The sequence below is a fragment of the Amblyraja radiata genome, chromosome 13 (assembly GCF_010909765.2).
Source record: "Amblyraja radiata isolate CabotCenter1 chromosome 13, sAmbRad1.1.pri, whole genome shotgun sequence".
Classification (NCBI taxonomy): domain Eukaryota; kingdom Metazoa; phylum Chordata; class Chondrichthyes; order Rajiformes; family Rajidae; genus Amblyraja; species Amblyraja radiata.
In genome coordinates, this window is record NC_045968.1 from 35123596 (window position 1) to 35149008 (window position 25413).

General features: G+C 45.8%; 1 protein-coding gene across 6 annotated transcripts; it reads right to left on the bottom strand.

Moving 5' to 3' along the window:
- Positions 1-1228: 1228 nt before the first annotated feature.
- Positions 1229-23511, bottom strand: pcyt1a (phosphate cytidylyltransferase 1A, choline). 6 transcript variants are annotated; one of them, XM_033031751.1, is made up of 11 exons: positions 23395-23511; positions 21617-21678; positions 16125-16226; positions 14213-14344; positions 12762-12861; positions 10881-10994; positions 8102-8253; positions 5043-5121; positions 3896-4038; positions 3073-3261; positions 1229-1753 (listed from the first exon to the last, which is right to left on the bottom strand). In XM_033031751.1, exons 4-11 carry the CDS (start codon positions 14330-14332, stop codon positions 1556-1558), a joined length of 1095 nt encoding a protein of 364 aa, XP_032887642.1. In that variant the 5' UTR covers positions 14333-14344; positions 16125-16226; positions 21617-21678; positions 23395-23511; the 3' UTR covers positions 1229-1555. The 6 variants fall into 6 exon arrangements, with proteins under 6 accessions (XP_032887642.1, XP_032887639.1, XP_032887644.1 ...); XM_033031748.1 differs by having other exon boundaries at positions 10881-10997; positions 23395-23509; XM_033031753.1 differs by having other exon boundaries at positions 14222-14344; positions 23395-23508.
- Positions 23512-25413: the final 1902 nt, after the last annotated feature.

The following is a 25413-nucleotide window of genomic DNA, read 5'->3' on the forward strand; positions in this document are numbered from 1 at the left end:
TTTCTATGACTTTTAAGCCAAAATACTCTCATCCTCTTTTAAGTATCTTCTGCATCAACTTGCAATGTCCGGGATAGTTAAACTGCAAGTTTCCAGGGGGCGTTTTGATGCAGCATTATTCACAGGATCACAGGTTTCCTTAAACATTCAAGAGGCACCCATTGAAAAAATGTTACCCAAATTACACCTGTGTTTTCCAAGTGTAAACCAGCTTGATTTTCACACTCATGTGCCAGAGTTTAATGCAGAGAGCATAAAGTAGCTGAATCACACAAACCGGTGGGCTGATATCACAGAGATGGACCCCGGCTCTTGTGCGCTGGACCCACAAAGCACTAACTCCGTGGGTCAGCTCTGGCCCTGTATACCATTGACGAGCCTGCCCTAGGGAACTGCCATTGAACGATGACTCGTCAGGGAAGGAGTCACGACTGGCATGCAGGTGAGTTTCGGGGAAAACCTCCCACAGTTCTTAACTCAGTCGTGCATATTGAGATTCCCCAGATCTCCCCCGCCCCCCGCTTCTGAGCCATCTCGCCCATCGCCGAAATGCTGCACCCCCCCGCTTACGTCTTGCCACTCCCACCCCCACCCCCCCCCCCCACCCTTAGTCTTTAGCCAGTAAGTTCCCCTTGCACCCCTCCTCTCTCAGCTTTAATCTTTTCCCAACCTTGTCAGCACAGGCTCCTGCATGGGACATGGTCATCTGAGGAGGCTCAGGAGGAGGGGATAATTTACTTTAGAGAAACAGGCCCTTCGGCCCACCGAGTCCATGCCATCCAGCGACCATCCCTTACACTAGCACTATCCTACACACTAGGGACAGTTTCACAATTTTATAGAAGCCAATTAACCTACAAACCTGCAGGGCATGTCTTTGGAGTGAAAGAGGAAGCCTATACAGTCACAGGGAGAATGACTCCGTACAGGCAGCACCCGTGGTCAGGATCGAACCTGGGTGTCTGGTGCTGGGGGGCAGCATCTCTACCCCTGCGCCACCTTTTTATGAAATAGCGGAATCTGAAATGTTTTGAAATCTGAGGAGCAGGCTATAGGCATGGATCAAGCCTTCCATTAGAGGGCAACAGGGCACACTGTCTAAACTTTGTCTAAACTTTCCACCTGCATTGGGTTGAAAGGAAGGGGTCCCACCCTCTCCTCGTAAGACACACACAAGCCCTGGTCTGCTGAGCTTTGTGGCACAAGGCTAAAGTATCAGAAAAAGCTGTTTTACCTGGCGATCATTTCGAGTTTTCTTTTTAATGGTTTGACATGCAAAAATGGAAAAAAAAAAGTTTGCATAGTTTGTTTTTTGGAGCAGTTTCCATGCGAGAAATGGTTGATTTTCTTTTTTAAACGTTCTAATTCCCGAGTGTAGCTTGTCCTCGTTTGTTCTGCCCTTCGCCCTGGGCGTGAGGCAACGCTTGCCCCACCTGTTGCCATCGACAGACGGAGCCGAGGGCAGGGGGGGGGGGCTCGGGGGAGGGTGGAGGTGGCCGCCAAGACTCTGGGGAGGAAGGAGGAGAGACAGAGACGGAGAGAGAGTGCAGCACCTTCACTCGGTGTCGTCATCGCTGGTGTCGAAGCCGGTCGCGTCCAAGTCCAGTTTGGGCGAGCTGGGCGGGGAGGTCTTGGAGAAGGGCCAGCGGAAGGAGGGCGAAGGAGAACGCTCCCGGGTCGGACTGCTGCTCGGGCTCTGCTTCGGAGTAATGGCCTGCAGCACGCGGCCTTTCCCCTCTTTCAGTATGTGCTTCTACAGGTTTGAGAGAAGAGGGGAACAGGGAATTACATTTTTAAAATAACCACACGGTGTGTGAATCATCCACGGCGGCACAAGATAAGTTGTCATAGAACTTAGAGCAGCGCAGACACACAGTGCTAGAGTAACTCAGCATCTCCAGAAAACATGGATAGGTGACGTTTCAGGTCAGGACCCTGCTTCAGACTGATTCCGAAGATTCTTATAGGGTTTGACATGGTAGATGTGGAGATGGTTTTCCTGTCTGTAGTATCAGGGGCAAGGGGTTGGTCATAAATTAGGAAGTTGACCATGTAGGATAGGAATTAGATGATGTTTTTTCCCCTTCCAGAATGGGTGAAATCAATGTGTTGGAATGTGAAAGGAATTCACTAACCAAGGGGGTTCCTTCGATGAGAACGCCCAAAGCAGCAACAGATAGAATTGAGGAATGAAAACCTCAAAACCTAGAGTGGATGTGGATGTTTCCACTCGTGCAAGAGTCATAGCCTCAGAACAAAAGGACGCTCCTTTAGAAAGGAGGTGAGGATTGTACTCGCTAGAATTTAGAAGATTGAGGGGGGATCCTATAGAAACGTACAAAATTCTTCAGGGGTTGGATAGGCTAGATGCAGAAAGATTGTTCCCGATGTTGGGGAAGTCCAGGACAAGGGGTCACAGTTTAAGGATAAAGGGGAAATCCTTTAGGACCGAGATGAGAAAAACATTTTTCACACAGAGAGTGGTAAATCTCTGGAACTCTCTGCCACAGAAGGTAGTTGAGGCCAGTTCATTGGCTATATTTAAGAGGGAGTTAGATGTGGCCCTTGTGGCTAAAGGGATCAGGGAGTATGGAGAGAAGGCAGGTACAGGATACTGAGTTGGATGATCAGCCATGAACATATTGAATGGAGGTGCAGGCTCGAAGGGCCGAATGGCCTACTCCTGCACCTATTTTCTATGTTTCTATGTTTCTAGGGTGAATTTCTTCAGCCGGAAGGAGGTGAATCTGTGGAATCCCTTGCCACAGACGCCCGTAGAGGCCGTCATTGGGTATTTTTAAAGCAGAGATTGACAGGTTCTTGATGACCAAACGCGACAAAGGTTACGGGGAGAAGGGGAAAAGTAGATCAACGTGATTGAATTGTGGAGCAAAGTCAATGGGCCAAGTGGGCAAATTCTGCTGCTGTTCTGCCTTTAATGAGGGGACTTGAGGGAGGTGGGGTTAGTGCAGGGACGTGGTGCTGAAGGAAAGCATCAATGTGATGGACGGCATGGCCCCCCCCTGCTTCCCTTTACATTCTCTCCTGTTGACCGCGGGCGTGCGTGCTCACCAAGGCTCCCTCGGGGCCAAACATCTCCAAGAAGTTGCCGATGAATTCCCTCGACTTCTCCTCCCATTTCTGAATCAGGTCGATGCTCTTCTCCTCAACTTTCTGCACAAACTCCTTTGATTTTTCCTCCACGTCCTTGACTTTCTGTTTGACCTTGTCGACCCGCTCCTGCAGGTTGTACTTTTTTTCCTGGGAGAGGGTGTAAACGGGGTGAACAGTGAGCGTGCAAATGGTAGCGAACAACGAGTGTGCAAAGTGTAGTGCACGGTGAGTGCACAAAAGATACTGTGCACCAAGTGAGCGTATGAAAGGCGGTGTACAGCAAGTGTGCAAAAGAAAGGAAACTGTGATAGTGCAAAAGGTAGTACACAATGGAAAGCAAAATCTAGCGAACAACTAGCGTGCAAAAGGTAGGCAACAGCGAGTGGGAAAATAGTAGTGAATGGGAAGTGTGCAAAACATAGTGTACTGTGGGTGTACAAAGGGAAATAGCAACTGAGCAAATGATTGTGAACAATGGCTGTTCAAAGGATAGTGGGCAGTGAGTGTGCAATAGGTAGGGAACAGCAAGTGTGTGAATGGTTATGATCAGTGAGTGTGCACAGCTTTGTCCAGCCAGCCTAGCTCTTCCCCTCATGATTTTATACACCGCTATAAGACCTCCTGTGGCAGTTTGTTGTGTGTACCCTCTACCCTCTGTGTGGAAAAGTGGCATCTACTGTATAAACTAAACAAATAGTGATTTCTAATCAATCCTTCGCATTATTATATGTAATTTGCGGTTTGTAAAGACACGTTGCAGCAGATCATTGCCGACACTTACGTTTATAAAGCTGACGTTCAGTTCTTTGGCGGTGTAGCCACGCTGCAGGTTCCGCCGCACATACAGGTCATAATCCCGCACAATCCTCGTAATGATGTCCGACGTCGAGATCCCTTCTGTTCTTTGTGTTGGAGCAAACATGCCTGTCGGTCACACACAGTGCAGATGCAGTTACACCATCACTGATCATACAGGTCACACACAGTGCAGATGCAGTTACACCTTCAATGATCTTACAGGTCACACACAGTGCAGGCAGTTACACCATCAATGATCTTACAGGTCACACACAGTGCAGGCAGTTACACCATCAATGATCTTACAGGTCACACACAGTGCAGATGCAGTTACACCTTCAATAATCATACAGGTCACACACAGTGCAGATGCAGTTACACCTTCAATGATCTTACAGGTCACACACAGTGCAGATGCAGTTACACCTTCAATGATCTTACAGGTCACACACAGTGCAGATGCAGTTACACCTTCACTGATTATACAGGTCACACACAGTGCAGGCAGTTGCATCATCACTGATCATACAGGTCACACACAGTGCAGGCAGTTACACCATCACTGAGCCTTAAAACAGTCCCTGTAATTATCAGAATGAAAAAGCTTCCATTTAAAGCTTCTAATAATAATAGTAATAAACCACTGATGTGGCACAGTGGTAGTTGTTGCCTTCCAGCACCCTGGGTTTGATCCTGACTATCCTGATCCGTCTGTACGGAGTTTGTACGTTCTCCCTGTGACCGCGTGGGTTTTCTCCGGGTGCTCCAGTTTCCTCCCACGCTGTAAAGAAGTTAGTGGGTTAATTGGCTTTGGTATAATTATAAATTGTCTCTAGTGTGTGTGATAGTTCTAGTGTAGGGGGTGATCGCTGGTCAGCGTTGACTCGGAGGGCCCATGGGCCTGTTTCTATGCTGTATCTCTAAAGACTAAATGAAAAAGCTTCCATTTAAAGCTTCTAATAATAATAATACCCCAACAAGCCAATTTTACCGTTAGCTACCAGCTAAACACTCAGGTGGTTGTCTGTGTGGTAAGGGGAGGGAGTGACTTGCCGTAATGGTCTGATTTTTTGACACAGCCTGATAGACTGAGAAAGGATGGAGTGGTGAAAGGCTGCCGATCCACCTACCAGCATCTTTGATGTGCTTGTAAACATCATCGCTCCCTGCAGAGGAATAGGGGATATCATCGTGAGCTACAAAGTCAATCTGAAACAGAAAGAAATCTAGATATTAAAACAACAATGATACGTTGACGCACTTCTTGGAGATCTGGACCATCTACACTCACACGGCTCTCAGGCCATGTGCCTCACAGCGTCAGAGATCCAGGTTCGATCCTGACTACGGGTGCCGTCTGTACGGAGTTTGTACATTTTCCCTGTGACCGCGTGGGTTCTCTCTGGGTGCTCTGGTTTAATCTCTCATTCCAAAGACGTGCAGGTTTGTAGGTTAGTTGGCTTCGCTAAGTATTGGAAATTGTCCCTAGTGTGTAGGATAGAACTAGTGTACGGGTGATCGCTGGTCGGCGCGGACTCGGTGGTCAGAAGGGCCTGTTTCTGTGCTGTACCTCAGATCCCAGCAACAATTTACGTTTGTGAAAGTACTCCCAATTGCTCTCACTTTCTTTTTTTTTTGTTTTTTTTTGTTTTTGTTTATTTTATTAGAAGTTAATACAATACAAAACAATACAGTGGCACCTAATTTTAGGTGCCAACTATGTCATACCGTAATCCATTCTATGTACAACCTCTAGTTTTATGTTATGAGTAAGCAAGACAAGAAAAAGAAAACAATAGAAAGGGGAAAGAGTGGAAAAATAGATGGTAGAAAGTAGAAAAATGTGAAGTGTGGATATAAAAAATAAAAATAAAAAATTAAAATAAAAAAGAAAAGGTGGAAAGTAGAAATAGAAGAAAAGGCCCCTTAAAAGAGAATTTTTCAAATCTATATTCGGAGATGTAGATCTATCCACGTCATGAACTGAAATCAGCAATCCTTATGGTACCGCTGCATCACATGATTCCAAAAAGTCGATGAAAGGAGACCAACTCCTTAAGAATTGGTCATATTTATCTATTAGTCGGAGTCTCATTTCTTCAAGGCGTGCTATGTCCATCATATTCCTAATCCACATTTTAACAGTTGGTATGGTTGTATTTTTCCAAAATTTAAGTATCAATTTCTTTCCAATTATTAACCCATAATTAAAAAAAACATTTTGGTCTTTATTTAAATTGGTATCTTCTCCTATTATTCCAAATATAATCCATTCCATTTTGGGTTCTATTCTTGACTTGAAGAGCTTTGTAAATGTATCAAATACATCACTCCAAAATTTATTCAACTTTGTACATCCTACAAATGAATGTGTTAAATTAGCATTTTGAAACAAACATTTATCGCATCTGGGAGAGACGTTTGGATAAAATTTATTCAACCTCGTCTTTGAATAATATAGTCTATGTAATAATTTGAATTGAATTAAATTATGTCTTGTATTAATAGAACAGTTATGTGTATTCATCAAATACTTTTCCCATCTATCCTTCGAGATCTTTATCATTAGCTCATGTTCCCAATCTTCCCTTAGTGCTTCTGTTGAGGGTGATTCTCTATATAATATATTATTATAAAAGTATGATATTAATTTTTGTGAATCAGCCTTAATATTCATTGCTTCTTCTAAAGGGTCTAAAAATATAGTTTGAAATCTATGTATATATTTCTTCATAAAGTCACATACCTGTATATATTTAAAATATTGATTATCCTTCAATTTAAATTTAAATTTTAATTGTTGAAATGATAACAGTTTACCCAATTCATACATATCCCCTACTTTCCTAATCCCCAGTCTATCCCATTGTTGATATGTGTTGTCGATGAGAGAAGGTTTGAATGCGGGGTTGTTCAATAGTGGGGTTAGTACTGATAAATTATTTAATTTCAAGGATACTTTTATTTGTTTCCAAATTCTTATTATATTGTGAATAATTGGGTTCTTCTTATATATTATACTATTCAATTTTATCGGTGAGAGCAGGATCGTTCCTATATCGTGCGGATAGCACTCCTCTTTCTCCATTCTTATCCACTCCAACTGCTGAGTGGAGCTATCCAGCCAGTACATTATGTTCTTAATATGCACTGCCCAGTAGTAATACATAAAGTTAGGTCATGATAAACCCCCAACTTCTTTAGATTTGCACAAATGCTTTTGTTGAATTCTATGTGTTCTGTAATCCCATATAAAATTAGTGATAGTGGAATCTAGTTTTTTGAAAAAATATTTTGGAATATATATTGGGATCGCTTGAAACAAATATATTAATTGTGGTAAGAAAGTCATTTTTATAGCGTTAATTCTACCTATCAATGAGAGCGGAAGTGTTTTCCAAAATTTAATCATATCATTCAGTTTATTTAATAGTGGTATAAAATTGGCACTAAATAATGATTTGTGTCTTCTCGTAATTTGAATACCCAGATACTTGAATTTTTCTGTTGCAATTTTGAAGGGGAATTTTAGTAAGTGTCTCGAATCCTGTGGTTTTAAAGACATAATTTCGCTTTTATTCCAATTTATTCTATATCCTGAAAAAGAGCCGAATTCCTCAATTAGTGTTAATAAGGTGGGTATACTCGTTTGTGTATTAGTAATATATAAAAGAATATCATCAGCATATAGTGAAATTTTATTCTTTGAATCCTTAGTGTTATATCCATGAATATTCGGGTGATTTCTAATCCTTTCGGCCAACGGTTCTATCATAAGGGCAAATAGCAATGGTGATAAGGCACACCCTTGCCTATTACCCCTTGATAAGTAAAATTTAGGAGATAGCGTATTGTTAGTTAATATTCTTGCCGTAGGCCTATCGTAAAATAGTTTAACCCATCTAATAAAATTCTCTCCCATATTGAATTTTTGGAGTACCTTGTATAAATACTGCCATTCTACTTGATCAAATGCCTTCTCTGCATCCAGCGTGACAACTGAAATATCTTCATTGTCCTCATTATGAGAGTACATTATATTGAATGTACACTTTCTGCATGCATTCAAACTTCAGTCCAATTTTTCCGACTCTGATCCCAGCCCAACCAGCAGAAAGGGTTTCTTTTGATCAGCACACTGCTGTGTGGTGTATGCTTCCTATAGTAGTCAGCAGATGCAGCAACTTACCCTGTGCATTTCTAGGAACTCGGGCGACAGTGACCAGGGTGCGTTTTGTACCAACTCGTCAACGTAGCGGCAATGCCTGACCGCGTCGTACCTCTCCGCCTCGTTCATCACAGTGAACCCTTTGAATTGGTGGGTCAGGTCATCATTACACACTGCAAGGACAAACAGACATCCCATTATTTGCCTCACTTCCATTTAAACTGACCCCCCCCCCCCCCGTCCATGAAGGTACAACATCTATTCAAATCATATTTGGAGAGCCATACACAAGAAATTGCAGAGAGCTGTGGATGCAGCCCAGTCCATCACACAGAACAAACTCCCCACCATCGACTCCTTCTGCACTTCATGCTGCCTTAGAAAAGCAGTCAACACAATCAAAAACTTGTCCCACCCCTGGTCATTCCTTCTTCTCATTGCTCCCGTCGGGGATAAGATACAGAAGCTTGAAAGAGCGCACCACCAGACTCAGGAACAGCTTCTTCCCCTCTGTCATCAAGCTTCTGAACGGTCTTCCCATAAGCTAGGGTGCTGTCCAATTCACCTCTGCCCCATTGCAGACATTGGACTTTGTCTGTGGCACTGATGCGCTACAACGCTGCACTCTGTATCTTCCCCATTGCTCTACCTATTGTACTCCAGTTTGACTTGAATGTATTGATGTGTAGTATTATCTGATTTAATTGGATGGCATGCAAACCACAGCCTTACACTGTACCTCAGTACACTTGAAAACAATAAATCTAAACCTAGTACTGAAACAAGCCCTTCAGCCCACTGTCCATACTGACCATCACCCACCCATTTATACTAATTCTACATTAAGCCCACTTTATTTATTCTCCCAGCTCACTCATCAGCCCGCCTCAGGTTCTACCACTCTGACGGTTGTCCTTGTGTATGACATGCTTGTACTCATGTATAGTGTGATTTGACTGGATGTCACGCAAAGATTTTCACTGTGTCTTGGTAAACATGACAATGATAACCCAATACTGGTACTTGTGTATCGCACGCATCTAGTATGATTTGACAAGATAACATGCAAATTAAGTTTTTCGCTGTATCTCGATACACGTGACGCTAATAAACCAATATCAATACCAATATGCCTTTCCTCCTCTCAAACTATTCCAAGGTGCTTTTTTGCCAATCACGATAATTCGGAAAATCAAATTTTTTCTTGGTTCCAAACTGCAGCGTCACGGAATCCAGACTCATTCCAAATTAAGTGCAATTTATGTAAAACAGGCGGTATGTAAATGGCAAAGAAGTTGCAGCTGAAGATACAGTCAATAAAATCCTGTTAGCTGGACACATTTCCTGTATGTTCTATCTACACCGTAACCACAAACTAATGATTAACATTAAAACCAAGTAAACAAAGATAAGGAAGTAAAGTAGAAACCCATAAAAACAGAGTTGGTTATACATAATCGCCCACTTTTCTATTATTGTACTTAGTTATTAATTGACACTATTTCATTCTGCATTACAGTTTGCTGTTTTGCACTTGTCATTATATTTATCACTACCGTATGTTTACAGTTTACTCTGTGAGCTTCATCCTAACAAGGAATGGCAACAGAGGGCGGCAGGGTGGAGCAGCGGCAGAGTTGCTGTCTTACAGCACTTGCAGCGCCGGAGACCCGAGTTCGATCCTGACTATCTGTCTGTACGGAGTTTGTATGTTCTCCCTGTGACTGTTTTTCTCCGAGATCTTCGGTTTCCTCCCACACTCCAAAGACGTACAGGTTTGTAGATTCATTGGCTTGGTGCATGTGTAAATTGTCCCTAGTGTACGTCGGATAGTGCCAGTGTGTGGGGATCGCTGGTCGGTGCGGACTCGGTGGGCCGAAGGGCCTGTTTCTGCGCTGTATCTCTAAACTGAAAAGGAATGTCATGACAATAAACCAATCTGAATCTGAATAAACAAACAGGGCAGACACAGGAGCTGCAGATGGCAGCAGGGACGAGGGGGGATGAGGGGTGGGACAAGTCTTTGATTATTCTTGGCTGCTTCTTTGAGGCAGCACGAGGTGCGGATTAATTTTAGCACCATCAGTGTAGACAGTTAGCGAGGCAACAAGATCATCATCTGCTTTTGTGAAGTTAGATAAAGATTAACACCAGTGATTGCTCCCTCCTCTTCAAAGCACGTGTTGTGCCATCTTTTACATCTAGATTAAGAGGCACACGAGTGCAGCACTATGGGAAGCACCGTTTTGTAAATCTTTAAAAATCATTACATTTCTCTTGCACACATGTAAGCAAACTAATTGAGGGTAGACATAAAATGCTGGAGTAACTCAGCTTACAAAACAGTGCTTCCCATAGTGCTGCACTCGTTACATGAAGATTAATAAGGCTGTAGACTCTACAGTGTGGAGGCTGTAAACCTGAAACTCAAATAGACAATGCTGGAAACACTCGGCTGGTCAGGCAGCATCTGTGGAAAGAGAATCAGTGTTAATGTTCCAATGGAATTCTCTGGCATGAAAGGTTAACACTGTTTCTCTTTCCTGTAGAAACAACTAACTGCAGATGCAGACGTCACAAATAGACACAAAGCCCTGGGATAACTCATCGGGTCAGGGAGCATCCCTGGAGAACAGGGATGGGTGACACTTTAATCTGAAGGAGAGTCCCGACCTGAAACATCGCCTACCCATGTTCTCAGAGATGCTGCCTGACCCGCTGAGTTACTCCAGCACTTTGCATCTTTTTTCACGTAAAATGTAGCACAAACTCCCAGGGAAACTGACGGCTCATTCCTTACCTCCCACTATCAGGTACGTGTTGGGGAAAAGGCTCTTGGCCTGCATCAGTGCCCGCGCATGCCCCGAGTGAAAGAGATCGAAGATACCGTCAGCGTAAACTCGAACCGGGCGATCTACTGAAAGAGGAAGAAACCTTTTCACATCACAACATCAAATGAGCTCTGCAAACTTATTCATTCATTCCTGAAACACCCACAAATGGATAAATAGTCGTCTTCAGTGCTATGCCGTTTATTCGATGGCATCATAGGGTGAAAGGATGAAAGGGAAAGGACAACGTATGAGGATGTTGTCGGGGCTTGAGGGCCTGAACTATGGCGAGAGATTGGGCAGGCAAGGACTTTATTCCTTGGATCTCAGGAGGAGAAGTGGTGATCATATAGATCACAAAATCATGAGAAGAAAAGATGTGGTAAATGCCCAGAGTCTTTTGCCCAGAGTAGGGGGGGATCAATGATAAGGAGACATAGGTTTAAGGTGAGGGGGGGGGCAAGATTTAGTAGGGACCTACGGGTTAACTTATTTACACAAATGTGGGTAGGTATATAGAACGAGCAGCTGGAGGAGGTAGTTGAGGCAGGTACATTTCGACAGGTACATGGATAGGAAAGGTTTAGGGGGATATGGGCCAAACGCAGGCAGGCGGGACTGGTGTAGATGGGGCATGTTGGTCAGCATGGACTAGTTGGGCCAAAGGACCTGTTTCCATGCTGCATGACTCTATGACAGGTCCTTCAGTCCAACTCGCCCATGTTGACCAAGATGCCCCATCTAAGCGAGTCCCATTTGCACGAGTTTAATGCATATCTCTCTAAACGTTTCCTATCCATGTACCTATCCAAATGTATTTTAAATGCTGTTGTACTACCTGCCTCAACTACCTCCTCTGGCAACTCTTTCCACCTATTCACCATCCTGAGAGAGAAAGCTGCCCCTCCGCTTCTTGTTAAATGTTGCCCTCTCACTTTAGTCGTCAGCAGAGGAGTCATCACATCGATGATCCCTCTGCCTCACAAGTGGGTATAAAATAATTCACAGTACACACAATCATAGGACCTAGCAGCAGCATCCCCTCTGCCTACATGTGATCCGTACCCCTCCATCGCCTGCATAATCTCGAGCCTATCTAAAAGCTTCTCAAACGCCATTTACGACTCCATCCTTCAAATCCTCTAATTCAACACCTCAATTGTTACTACTTAACTTCCAGGCTCCTGCTTAGACTCTGCAAAAAGCCCTTATATCTTTAACCTGTGCATCCCTGGTTAATCTACGCTTTATCTCTTCCAAGGTCAATACATCTTTCATTAAAGACGTAAAATGGTGCAGTAATTCAGCGGGTAAAGTAGCGTCTCCGGAGATCATGGATAGGTGACAGTTCAATCTGAAGACAGGTCCCGACCCTAAACGTCACCTATTCATGTTCCCCAGAGATGCTGCCTGATACTCCAGCATTTTGTGTCTTTTTTTGCACACCTTCCTTTTTTTTCTTTCTTTTTTTTTGTTTTTGTTTATTTTATTAGAAGTTAATACAATACAAAACAATACAGTGGCACCTAATTTTAGGTGCCAACTATGTCATACCGTAATCCATTCTATGTACAACCTCTAGTTTTATGTTATGAGTAGGCAAGACAAGAAAAAGAAAACAATAGAAAGGGGAAAGAGTGGAAAAATAGATGGTAGAGAGTAGAGAGCACACCTTCCTTTTGACTACATCTTTCATGAAAGGGCATAGCCCAGCACTGAATGCAGTTCTCCAGATGGGGACTGACCAGTGCTTTGTAATTAGACCCCTTAAACACCCTTAGACATGTTGGTCTTAACTTCATGATTGAAGGTCAACAGCCGCACACAACCTCAATTGTTTCTGTACTCACACGGAGTCCCGCTCTTCGCCTCTTCAAATGTCACACGTTCATATGGCTTGTCACCCGTCACTCCATTCTCATTTGCAAAGGGAGCCGGCATAGAAAGAGTCTGAAATGAAGAGGAACAATGGTCGAGAGTGAGCGAGAAAGGACTCAGGTTAGTGGGAGGCCTCTACTGCAGGCACCACAGAAGAATAACTGCTGCCCAGAGTCACTGCCATTAATGGTTTTCTTTGGAGCTGCAGAAAACCAGACTTTGCTGAAACTGACGCAGCTGGGCACAGAATCACCGAGAGGTGAGGTGCCATCAAACATTCTGCATCTTCCCCTTCACTCGAGCTATTGTACTTGAGTTTGACTTGATTGTATTTATGTATGGTATTATCTGATCTGGTTGGATGGCAGGCAAAATAAAGCTTTTCACTGTACCTCGGTACAGGTAACAATAATAAACTCACATGAAGGATTGGATGGGATTAAGGGGAAATTGCAAAACCCATAGGGAAGAAAGGAACAGAAGATGGTAATAGATCAAGATAGATCAGAAGATGTAATTAGGAAGGATAATTAGAAACCAGCAAGGAGCAGTTAGGCCAAGTGGCCTGTTTTGGGCTAGATAGCTTCTAAATGGTCCATTCATAAGCTGGGCTGCTGCCCAATTCACCTCTGCCCCATTGCAGACATTGGACTTTGTCTCTGGAACTGATGCGCTACAATACTGAGAAATATATTCTGCACTCTGTATCTTCCCCTTTGACTATCTATTGTTTTTGAGTGCCAACTGTATTTAGATTTAGGGATGCATCATGGAAACAGGGCCTTCTGCCCACCGATTCTATGCTGAACATTGATCACCCGTTCCATGTTCTCCCACCTTTTCATCCACCTCCTACACACTAGGGGGGATTTATAGAGGCCAATTACCCTACAAACTGGGGTCAAGGAAAGAGCGTTCACGTCGCGGCCCTGTTTCCACCAATCTTTCCACCACCACGCACAAGAAGCACAAGAAGCGACAAGACAGACACCATTGTGCAGATGCCGAGAGGTGTGTTCAGCTCTGGCTGAACAACTTCTAATCCTGTGTGTGGACTCGATAAGAAGAAGAAGACCCTACAAACTTGCATGTGTTTGGAATGTGGGAGGAAACCAGAGCACCCTGAGGAAACCCACGCAGTCACAGGAAGAACATGCAAACTCCACACAGACAAAACCCGAGGTTGGGATCGAACCCGGTTCTCTGGCGCTGTGAGGTAGCAGTTCTACCAGCTGCACCACTGTGCCGCCCTAGTTATGTATGGTATAAGAGATCTGTTTGGATGCCATACAAAACAAAGTATTTCACTGTACCCTGGTACATGTAACAATAATAACAATAAACAAATAAATGGAGTCATAGTCTTTTTGGACTTTAAACAACGACTCTCCCACTAGATTATAAATAGCCCGATCACTCTCACCATACTCACAGGTCGTAAGATTTTCACTGGGATGGCGTCATCGTCTGTGGTGCCATTGGAGCCTGTGTCTTCTTTCCTCCTCTTCCTGGAGTTTGATTTTACAGCAACCTGCATGTCCATCTCATCAGACGACTGCAGTGGGCAAAAGAAAAATGAAAACAAATGTACATCTGTGTCAAAAATATAAATTGTAAAGGCTGCAGATTTTAGAACAAGGTTTTAAAGAATCAGATGTTGCATTCCCTGAATTCATCAAAAAATCACAACATGGGCGGCACAGTGGCGCAGTATTCGAGTTGCTGCCTTACGGTGCTAGAGTTCGATCCTGACAACGGCTGCTGTCTGTGTGGAGTTTGTACGTTCACCCTATGACCGCGTGGGTTTCCTCCGGGTGCTCCAGTTTTCCCCCACATCCCAATGACGTGCGGGGTTTGCAGGTGAATTGACTTTTGTAAATTGTCCTTAGTGTGTGTAGGATAGAATTTGTGTACAGGGGATCGCTGGTCACAAATGTCAGAAAGGTACATTGAAAAAAGCTGCAGGTTTTCAAATAAGATTATAAAGATTAGATTGGATCTCTGCAGAAGCCAATGTTGCATTCAAGTATTTTAATCAGCCACACAGATGTACAGGTAAGAACGCACACAAGAATGCACTTGTCCACACACCGGCCTGGCTCACAACTGCAAGTGCAAATCTCTAAAGGTCACTGGACGGTAAACTATTCCAGTTACAACTTCAAAGCTTGGGCAACCTTTCTCTGAACATCTATGGGATTCGGCACGGACTTAGGATCAATCCCTGTGGTCCACACGCAAGTCATCGCCTTATCTATAAACTCCAAGCGAGTAATGTAACAGGAAGCATCGGCCAAAATGAAAGATCCTACTGAACCACACTTCCCACTCTCAGATCTGTAGTCATGCAGGTTTGGTTCACATAGCATAGAGAATTATCACATTTCAAATGCTTCTGCAGCACTGGTGTTTCGGAGGTTCAGCAATGAATTTGTTCACAGTGATGTCGTCCTCATGTCAGCAAGATAAGTACCAGTATCCTGTTTTTTGTGATAATTTCTGAGGTAGAAATTTTGGCACAGAACTGAGGTGGCACAGTGGCGCAGCGGTAGAGCTGCTGCCTTACAGCTCCAGAGACCCGGGTCGATCCTGACTACAGGTGCTGCCTGTAAGGAGTTTGTCTGTTTTCACTGTGACCGTGTGGGTTTTCTTCGAGTGCTCTGGTTTCCTCCCACACTCCAAAGACGTACAGGTTTGTAGGTTAATTGGCTTTGGTACAATTGTAATTTGGCCCTAACATGTGTAGGATAGTTAGTGTACGGAACGATCGCTGGTCAGCGCAGATTCAGTGGGCCGAAAGACATGTTTCTGTGCTATATCTCAAAAATCTAAAGAAAGATAGCAAGCCCTAAATATCCTCATCCTAAGGTCAGCAAGAGAGACGTATTCCTTCTGCACTGCAGTGTCAGCCTAGGTTACTAGACAGGTTCTTTGGAAGGCACCAAAGTCCCACAATAAAGTCAGAGGACCCTTCGGCTTACCAATGCAATGCTAACCATGCCAAGTGCCCATTAATCATATGCTAAAGGTAGACACAAAATGCTGGAGTGGGTCAGGCAGAATCAAGGGAGAAAAGGAATAGGTGACTCTTTGGGTCGGAACGCTTCTTTAGAGTGCAAGATAGTGGTGGGGGAGGCGAGGGGAGAAACTGGAGACGAGAAAGGCCAGAACAAATCACTGCCAGGTGACCTCAAGAAAGATGAGGTCCATAATGGCCCTTGTTGGCTGGGGAAGATGTGGTAACGAGAAGGAAAGAAGGGTCCAAACTGTAGCATTAGTAGGATGACTAGGGTGGGGGAGGTGGCGAGAGAGCAGTCGGTGAGCATTTCTCTTACCTGTGTGGCGTTCGAGGATGACTTCAACCCAGGTCCGACTGGAAACAAATCTTCAGCATAAAGACACAGCAAAGCAGAAACACACACAGCTCAAAGTCTCAGCTGCTGAAATGAGAAAGGTTACACAGTGAGACATAATCTCCTGAGCTTGATGGTCATTTTCAACCCCATCTCCGCCCCCTCTCATTCTCCATCATTTATAATCTAGTAACCTAGGCTGACACTGCAGTGCTGAAGGAATGCATCTCTGTTGCTGACTAGGATGAGGATATTTAGGGTTCGCTATCTCTCTTTAGATTTTAGAGATATAGCACAGAAACGCATCCATCGGCTATATTTTACACTCTGGTATTTATCTCTTTGTTCTACCTGTTGTACCTGCGTATGGCTTGATTGTACTCACGTATAATATAATTAGCTGGTGTGTGCTTAGATATTACTAATGCCAATTAACCTACAAACCTGTACGTCTTTGGAGTGTGGGTGGAAACCAGAGCACCCGGAGAAAACCCGCACGGTCACAGGGAGATTATACAAACTCTGTACAGACAGCACCTTTAGTCAGGATCAAACCCAGGTCTCTGGTGCTGTGAGGCAGCAACTTTATCACTGTACCACTGTGCCGCCCTGATACAGGTGACAATAAAAAAACAATAAGCAATAGAAATGTGTTCCTACACACCCTGATTTTACCAACTCCGCCCTTTTTCGGACGTTGAGATCCTGAGTTCTGGAATCCTCTCTCAAAGCAGCCCACATTTAAAACACTCTCTAGAACCTTTCTTACTATCCGAGTAACTGGTCGCAGTTACTCGGATAGATCTGCCCAAACCTCTCCCAAGTGTGAGTCCAAGGTAGGCGATTGCTGGAGGCCTGCAGCTGCAAGGGGCTTGCCTGGATCGGGCAACACTCATAACAGCTAGAACATAGACTGGACTTTGAAAATAACGCCAAAATGTGACGCCTCTTGCATGCGGGGTCAGTGAACTATGACTGTACACTTGCTAACCGAGGATGGGCTTGGGTATGGCAATACCATATTGGACTTTGTAAGAAAATAATTTAACTGTGTGTATGTACTTTATACATGTGTCAATAAAAACACCATTTAACATTGAACCAATCCTTTAGCCACCCGTAGGCTGTTATTGATGACTGTACTACAGTTCCTAACTACCCCCCCTCCCCTTGTTCCCTTGAACATAACATTCCTGCTGACACCGCAGTGTGGGAGCCATGCACTGCCCGAGGGGGTGTCTTTCAGATACATAGAAACTGCAGACGCATAAAGTGCTGGAATAGCTCAGCGGGTCAGGCAGCTTTGTGTCTTTCAGGTATCTCAGGTATTTCAGGTATCTCAACACACCAGTTCCAGAGAAAAAGTCCAATGAGATAGAGAATTGGGCCGTACCCTAGCTTATGAAAGCATGACGTGTAAGTTAGTACAATCACTCCCTCCTACTCCTTTTATAGCTGCCCGACTCATCTTACATGAATGTAGAGGGAAAGCGATACAGGACCTGGCCTTGAACAAAGCGATACAGGACCTGGCCTTGACGCATGCAAGAGGCGTCACATTTTGGCGTTATTTTCAAAGTCCAGTCTATGTTCTAGCTGTTATGAGTGTTGCCCGATCCAGACAAGCCCCTTGCAGCTGCAGGCCTCCAGCAATCGCCTTCCTTGGACTCACACTTGGGAGAGGTTTGGGCAGATCTATCCGAGTAACTGCGACCAGTTACTCGGATAGTAAGAAAGGTTCTAGAGAGTGTTTTAAATGTGGGCTGCTTTGAGAGAGGATTCCAGAACTCAGGATCTCAGCGTCCGAAAAAGGGCGGAGTTGGTAAAATCAGGGTGTGTAGGAACACATTTCTATTGCTTATTGGTTTTTTATTGTCACCTGTATCAGGGCGGCACAGTGGTACAGTGATAAAGTTGCTGCCTCACAGCACCAGAGACCTGGGTTTGATCCTGACTAAAGGTGCTGTCTGTACAGAGTTTGTATAATCTCCCTGTGACCGTGCGGGTTTTCTCCGGGTGCTCTGGTTTCCACCCACACTCCAAAGACGTACAGGTTTGTAGGTTAATTGGCATTAGTAATATCTAAGCACACACCAGCTAATTATACTATACGTGAGTACAATCAAGCCATACGCAGGTACAACAGGTAGAACAAAGAGATAAATACCAGAGTGTAAAATATAGCCGAAGGACGCGTTCTGTGCTATATCTCTAAAATCTAAAGAGAGATAGCGAACCCTAAATATCCTACACACATTATCTGTACACTGTGAACGCCTTGAGTATAGTCTTTCCACTGGCTGGAAAACATGCACCAAAAAGCTTTTCACTATACCTTGGTACACGTGACAATAATAAACTAAACTTAGTTTAGAGTTCAGTTCATTGTTACAGCATGGAAACAGGCTCAACGACCCACCGAGTCCGCACCGACCATTGATCACCTATTCATACTGGTCCCATGTTATCCCACTTCCTCATCCACTCCCTGCACATTAGGGGGAAAATTACAGAGGGCAATTAGCCTACAAACCTGCACGTCTTTGGGATGTGGGAGGAAATCAGAGCACCCGGAGGAAACCCGGGAATAGGGAGAAGGTGTAAACTCCGCGGACAGGAATCCCAAGGTCAGGATCGAGCCTGGGTCTCTGGTGCTGTGAAGCAGCAGCTTCACCAGCTGTGCCACCCTGCCATCCCAGATAGTATGCAGAAAGGATAGACAGTCTGAATCTTTTTCCCAGCATGGAAAAATCAAAGACTAGAGGGCATGGCTTTAAGGTGAGAGGGGCAGAGTTTAAGGGGCAAGTTGATTTACGTACAAGGTGGTGGAGGTCTGGAAGGAGCTGGTGGAGGCAGATACTATAGTGGTGTTTGAAACACTTTTGGATCGGCACATGGATATGCAGGGAATGGAGGGATATGGGCAGGTAGATAAGTAATGGTCTTGGAATGGTGTTCGGGACAGATATATTCTACAACAAAGCTTTTCACTGTGTCTCAGTACACATGACAATGATAAACCTAAACGTTCCAAATCACTCAACAGATTCCTCCATCAAGGTGACTGATGTGTGAAATGTTTCGGGAGAATATTAAAGACAATATTAAAGGACATGAATGCACCAACATTACACTCAAGACGCCAACCCTGTCCATGTGGAAACAGGTCCACAAAGCACAGGGTTGCCACTTTAAAGAGGGAAGGGCAGGAAACTCCTCAAACAATTCCATCTCCTGTCTGACCCATACCTGCTTTGCCGGCTGCGATGTTCCCTCGTCCGCTTTCACCCAAACCACTGCAACTGAACAAAAATGAAAGGCCACGAAACACAACACCCCACACACAAAAACATCCAATGTGTGTGTGTATTTGATACTTGCATTCCCCCAGGTCCTGCTGCAAATGATCATGTGCTCTGTGAAGTGTGGAATCTTTTACAAACACAACAGACCCCTGAGACTCAGCAAACAAACCTCTGCAAGGACACGGTGCACATAACCTACTGTTGTTGTTCACACCACGTAAAGGACCCACTGAACGGATTATTTCACAAGCACCAACCGCCCAGTGCATCCTTCAAATGTAAGCTCATCCAAGACGTTCTTGCGCAAACATTTCTTGCAACACAGTGACACAAATTAAAAAGTTCGGAAAAACAAAGAACTGCAGATGTGGGTTTAGAAAAAAACACACAAAACGCCGGAGTTGCTCAGCAGATCAGGCAGCATCTCCAAAGAAAGTGAATAGGCCACATTTTGGTTCGGGACCCTTAAGTAACTCAGCAGGTCAGGCAATGATCCCGACAAAACATCACCTATTCAGGTTGGAAGAAGGATACCAACCAGAAAGGTCAACCTATCCATATTGGGGGAAAAGTTCCGACCCGAAACGTCACCTATCCACATTGGAAGAAGAGTCCCAACACAACCTATTCATGTCGGAAGAAGGTCCCAAACTGAGACGTCACCCATCCATGTTCTCCAGAGATGATGCAATACAAAAGAACTGCAGATGCTTCTCCAGCGATGCTGCCTGACCCGCTGAGTTACTCCAGCACTTTGTGTCCATTTTTCAAAAAAAGTACGGAGTAAGTTTTCAACAGCACAGGGTATCAACAGAAATTCGGAAGGGGCTGGAAATGTTGGCCTTGCTTGCAACTTTCACATCTCAGGAACACAGAATGAATTACGTAACAACAGAAATATCAATTGAATACCCTGCAGAATACAGCTAACAGCCAATTAACTCACAACTTAGTCAAGGTGTCCAACACACGAAGAATGGGACCGCCACACTGAAGATCTGGTCTTACTCTCAACCTTTAAAAGAAACCTTTGCCATCCAACCTCGCTCCCCCTGTGAGCTCATGAATGGAGCCTGGCGATTGTGGGCAGAGACTTACATGATGTCACAGGGACAGGCGTTGCACACTCAGTAACTGTCCCTAGAAGGGCAACTGCAGAAAACAAGCTTTCTGTTGACCACAGATAAACACAAAGTGCTGGAGTAACTCAGCGGGTCGAGCAGCATCGCTGGAGAAAAAGGATACGTTTCGGGTCGGGGTCCTTCTTCAGACTTTTACTCCAGACATGCTGCCTGACCCGCTGAGTTACTCCAGCACTTTGATATAACCAGCATCTGCAGTTCTTAGTTTCCATGTTTCAGGTGGAATATACTGCCCAAACCTAGTTTAGTTTAGTTTATTGTTGTCATGTATGCCGAGGTAAGTCAAAAGCTTTTGTTTGCGTGCTATCCAGTCAAAGGAACGACTATACATGATTACAATCAAGATGTCCATCGTGTACAGGTAAAGGGTACACCATTTAGTGCAACAAAATAACTTAATTCACTACATTGCAATGAGAAGGGAGATTCAGGATTTAGACCCAGTGATGGTAAAAGGAAGTTGTCATAGATTTAGTTTAGAGATATAGCATGGAAACAGGCCCTTCGGACCACCGAGTCCGTACTGACCAGCGATCACCCCATACACTAGTTTTATCCTACACATTAGGGACAATGTTACATAAGCCAATTAACCTACAAACCCGCATGTCTTTGGAAAGTGGGAGGAAACCAGAGAACCCAGGGAAAAACTCACACGGTCATGGGGAGAACGCACAAACTCCGTACAGACATCACCCGTAGACAGGATCAAACCCAGGCCTCTAACACTGTAAGGCAGCAACCCTACTGCCGCGCCACCGTGCCGCCTTTCAAGTCCAAGTCGAGGTGATGTGGCACTTGAAGTGAAAGTGGTGTTCGCATCTCAGCGGTAGAGGTTACAGGTTTGGGAGATTTAGTGTGGAGATACAGCTGAGTGCTCGCCCACCATCGATCAACTGTTCACACTGGCTCTATGTTATTATGTGGGGTGCTGGATGAGTAACTACTGTTGGCGCCACATACTGCTGCCATGTGGTGGAGGTATTGAGTGGGGTGGATGGGATGATGATCAAACGGATTGCATTACCCTGAACAGTGTCGAGAGTCTTGAGAGTTGTTGGTGCTGCACTCACTTAGGCAGGTTCCATCCTGACTTGTAGGAGGTAGAGGAGGGGGGAGAGAGGGAGTGGGAAGGGGGGAGAGAGGGAGTGGGGAGTGGGGAGTAGGGAAGGGGGGAGAGGGAAGGGGGGAGAGGGAAGGGGGGAGAGGGAAGGGGGGAGAGGGAGATCAAGTTGTGACAATGGAAGGAAATTGGGGGGTGGTGAGGATGATCAAGGCAGGAAGGGGATGATTGACTGGATCAGTAATGGGTAGAATGGGGGAGGGCGAGAGGAGAAGACACAAGACATGGGAGGGGTTCAGTGAAGGCGAGGAGGGCCGATGAGGGCGACTTGGTTAGCAGGATCAAAGAGAAGAGGATAAAAGTAGGGGTGAGGGGCAGGACACGACGGGAGTTGAGGAGCGGAGGGTCGATGAGGGAAATGTGAGAAACAAAAGGGGCTGATGGAAGGGAGTGGGGTCAGAGGGAGATGGAAGTCAGTGAGAGACACTGAGGGGGACACGGGGGGCGGGGCATGAGGGGTTCGGCATGCGATGATAGTGTGAGGGAAGGTTGGTGTGGGGGTCCCTGTGAGGTCAATATGGGGGGTCACAGTATTGACCCGAGGAGGGGGTGAATGAATGGAAAGGGTGGCATGGGAAGGAGCGAGGGAGAGGAGGGTCAGAGGGTCACAGGTGGATCAGTGAGGGGATCACAGGGAGTCAGTGAGAAGGACAGGGGCGTTGGTGAGGGGCACAATCAGGGAGAGGAGAAAGGGTTGGTGAGGGGGTGAGGTTGTCACAAAGGGTTAGTGAGAGGGACACGGGCCAGAGAGGGTGACGGGGGGGTTGCAGCGGGGGAATGAGGGAAACAGTGAGGGAGAAAGGGGTGAGTGAGAGGAGTCACAGGGGGTACACAAAATTGCTGGAGGAACTCAGCGGGTGCAGCAGCATCTATGGAGCGAAGGAAATAGGCGACGTTTCGGGCCGAAACCCTTCAGTCACAGGGGGGTTCAGTCATAGGGTCAGTAATGGGTTACACGGTGGTCAGTGATGGAGTCACAGCGGGGGTCAATGTGGGGGTCAGGTGGTGAGGAGAGGATCAATGAGCAGAAGGGGAGACATAAGCGGGAGTGTGAGGGAGAGGGGGATCAGTGAAGGTGAGGGGTGACAGCGAGGAAGAGGAGAGGGACATCTGTGAGGGTGTGAGGAGGAGAGGGCCAATGATCAGAAGGGGAGACATGTGGGAAAGTGAGGGAGAGGATCAGTGAGGGGAGACAGTGAGAGAGGGAGAGGGGGGAGAGAGAGAGAGAGAGGGGGGGAGAGAGAAAGAGGGGGGAGATAGAGAGAGATGGCGGGGAGAGAGAGAGGGGGAGAGTGGAGAGAGAGAGAGAGTGAGAGAGAGAGAGAGGGGGATGGAGAGAGAGAGAGAGAGAGAGAGAGAGAGAGAGAGGGGGAGGGGAGGGAAGGGGGAGGGGGAGAGGGAGAGAGAGGATCAGTGAGGGGAGACAGTGTGGGAGGGGGAGAGAAAGAGGGTCAATGAGGGGAAGGAGAGACAGAAGAGTGACTGAGTGACATGGAAGGGGGTCAGTGAGGGTGGTCAGTGAAGAGGAGGAAAGGGCCGATGAGAGGAAGGGGAGACATGTGAGGGGCTGAGTGTGTCAGCGAGCGGTGACAGTGAGTGAGGGTGCCGCAGGGGAGATGAGTGGGGTGCGGCGGGGGGGTGTCAGTGGGATTGGGGGCCCGGGCCCGGCCACAGACGCTCACCTCTGTCTCTGTCTCTCTCTCCCTCTCACGGACCTGGACGGGATTGGTGACCGGACCGGAATTGTCCCGGGAACGCGGAACACCGGGGCGCCGCACGATAGTTCCGGGGCCGAACAATGGTTCCGGCCCCTCTGCCAGCCCCGCAGCCCGGCCTCCCCCGCCCCTCCAGCGGCCCAGCAACCCGGCCTCCCCCGCCCCTCCAGCCCCAGCAACCCGCCCTGGCTGCCTCACAGTCAGCTCTCAACCTGGATATTCAGGTTTACGTTTGTTATTTTCATAATGACACCTGTGCTATCCAAACAGACCAGATATTACTACACATCAATTCAATCGTCAAACCCAAATACCAACAGTTAGAGCAAAGGGGAAGATACATAGTTCTCAGCATTGTAGCGCATCAGTTCCAGAGACAAAGTCCAATGTCCGCAATGGGATAGAGGTGAACTGGACAGTACCCTGGCTTATGGAAGGGCCATTCAGAAGCCTAATAACGGAGGGGAAGATGCTGTTCTTGTGTCTGCATGTGTGTGTTTTCAAGCTTCTGGGCCTGCTGCCAAACGGGAGCAGGAGAAAAAGGAATGAGCAGGGTGGGACATGATTTTGTTTTAGAGTTCAATCACGGAATGATACAGCGATTCATGCCCTTGAAGCTCAGAGTACTATGTTGGTACTATCTGCAAATCATGCTGCTCGCATTCTGTTCCAAATCATAATTACACATAATGGCCAAGAAAGGGCCCAGCATCAACCCCTGCGGCACACTATTGGCTATAGCTCTCCAATCTGAAAACCAACTGTCGCTAACACCAAGTCAACTTTGTATCCAATTTGCTATCTCCCCCTGGGAGGAAGCAAATTGTGGGGTGAGGACAGGGGGATGAGACTGGCTGGATTGCTCTTATGCAGAGCTGACATAGCTATCTTTAGTCATTAGACTTAGCAACCGTTTCACGGAACACTTCCGCTCGGTCTGCCAAGGCCTTCTGGTTCTCCCGCTTGCTAACCATTTTAAACACTCCTTCCCATTCCCACAGACATTTTTGTCCTGGGCCACCTCCATTGCCAGAGTGAGGCCACACACATACTGGAGGAACAGCGACTCATAGTCCACTTGAGTAGCTTATCAACCAGTGGTATGAATGTTGAATTCTCTAATTTTAAATATCTAACCTACAAACTACAACCTCCCCACCCCCACCTCTTCTCTGTGTCCCACCTGGACTCTCACCCAATTTACCCCTTCACCCTGTATTCCTTCCTCTAGCTTCACAATTCACAACTCTTCTATCATTATCTCACACCTCTTTCTTTTCATCTCTGGCCTTTGTCCAACCATCTGCCAATCAAAACACCCCTCACCTGTATCCACCTGTCACTTGCCAGGCTTTGTCCTGCCCCCACCTCTCATCCAGCTTTCCCCCCCCCCCCTCACAATCAGTCTGAAGAAGGGTCCCGATCTGAAACGTCATCTATCCATGTTCTTCAGAGATGCTGCCTGACCCGCTGAGTTACTCCAGCGCTTTGTGTCTGTTTTGTAAACCAGCATTTGCAGTTCCTTGTGTCGCCATCTTCAGCGCTGGACCCACCCTGTGATTGTGTGGAGGAGCTCAGACAGTTTGGCTCGTGTTTATCTCTCTCATCTCTTCCACTTTTAAATTTATTCTGATTGCAGTCTCCATTCTACAAGAAGGCCCCTTCATAATACACAAAATGGCATGTCATTAATCATTATACCCTTTAAGACACAACAGAATTATTTGAGGTTCTGCCGAGAATAGAACGAGAAGCTGCATTCACTTTTGAAGTTCTGTGCCAAAGAGTTGATTAGGTCACCACAGAAATATGGTATTTGTGTTCAGGCATGCCTGGTATTTAGAATACTTCTCAAATGAGCTCCTGGTGTAACAAATTGCTTTAAGGATTAGTGATACTTAAGTCACAACTCACAAATTAAAAGTCGCCTCTTTTGATGTCCAAAAGCCTCACATCTATATTTTATTATTGGCAATTATTCCAGTT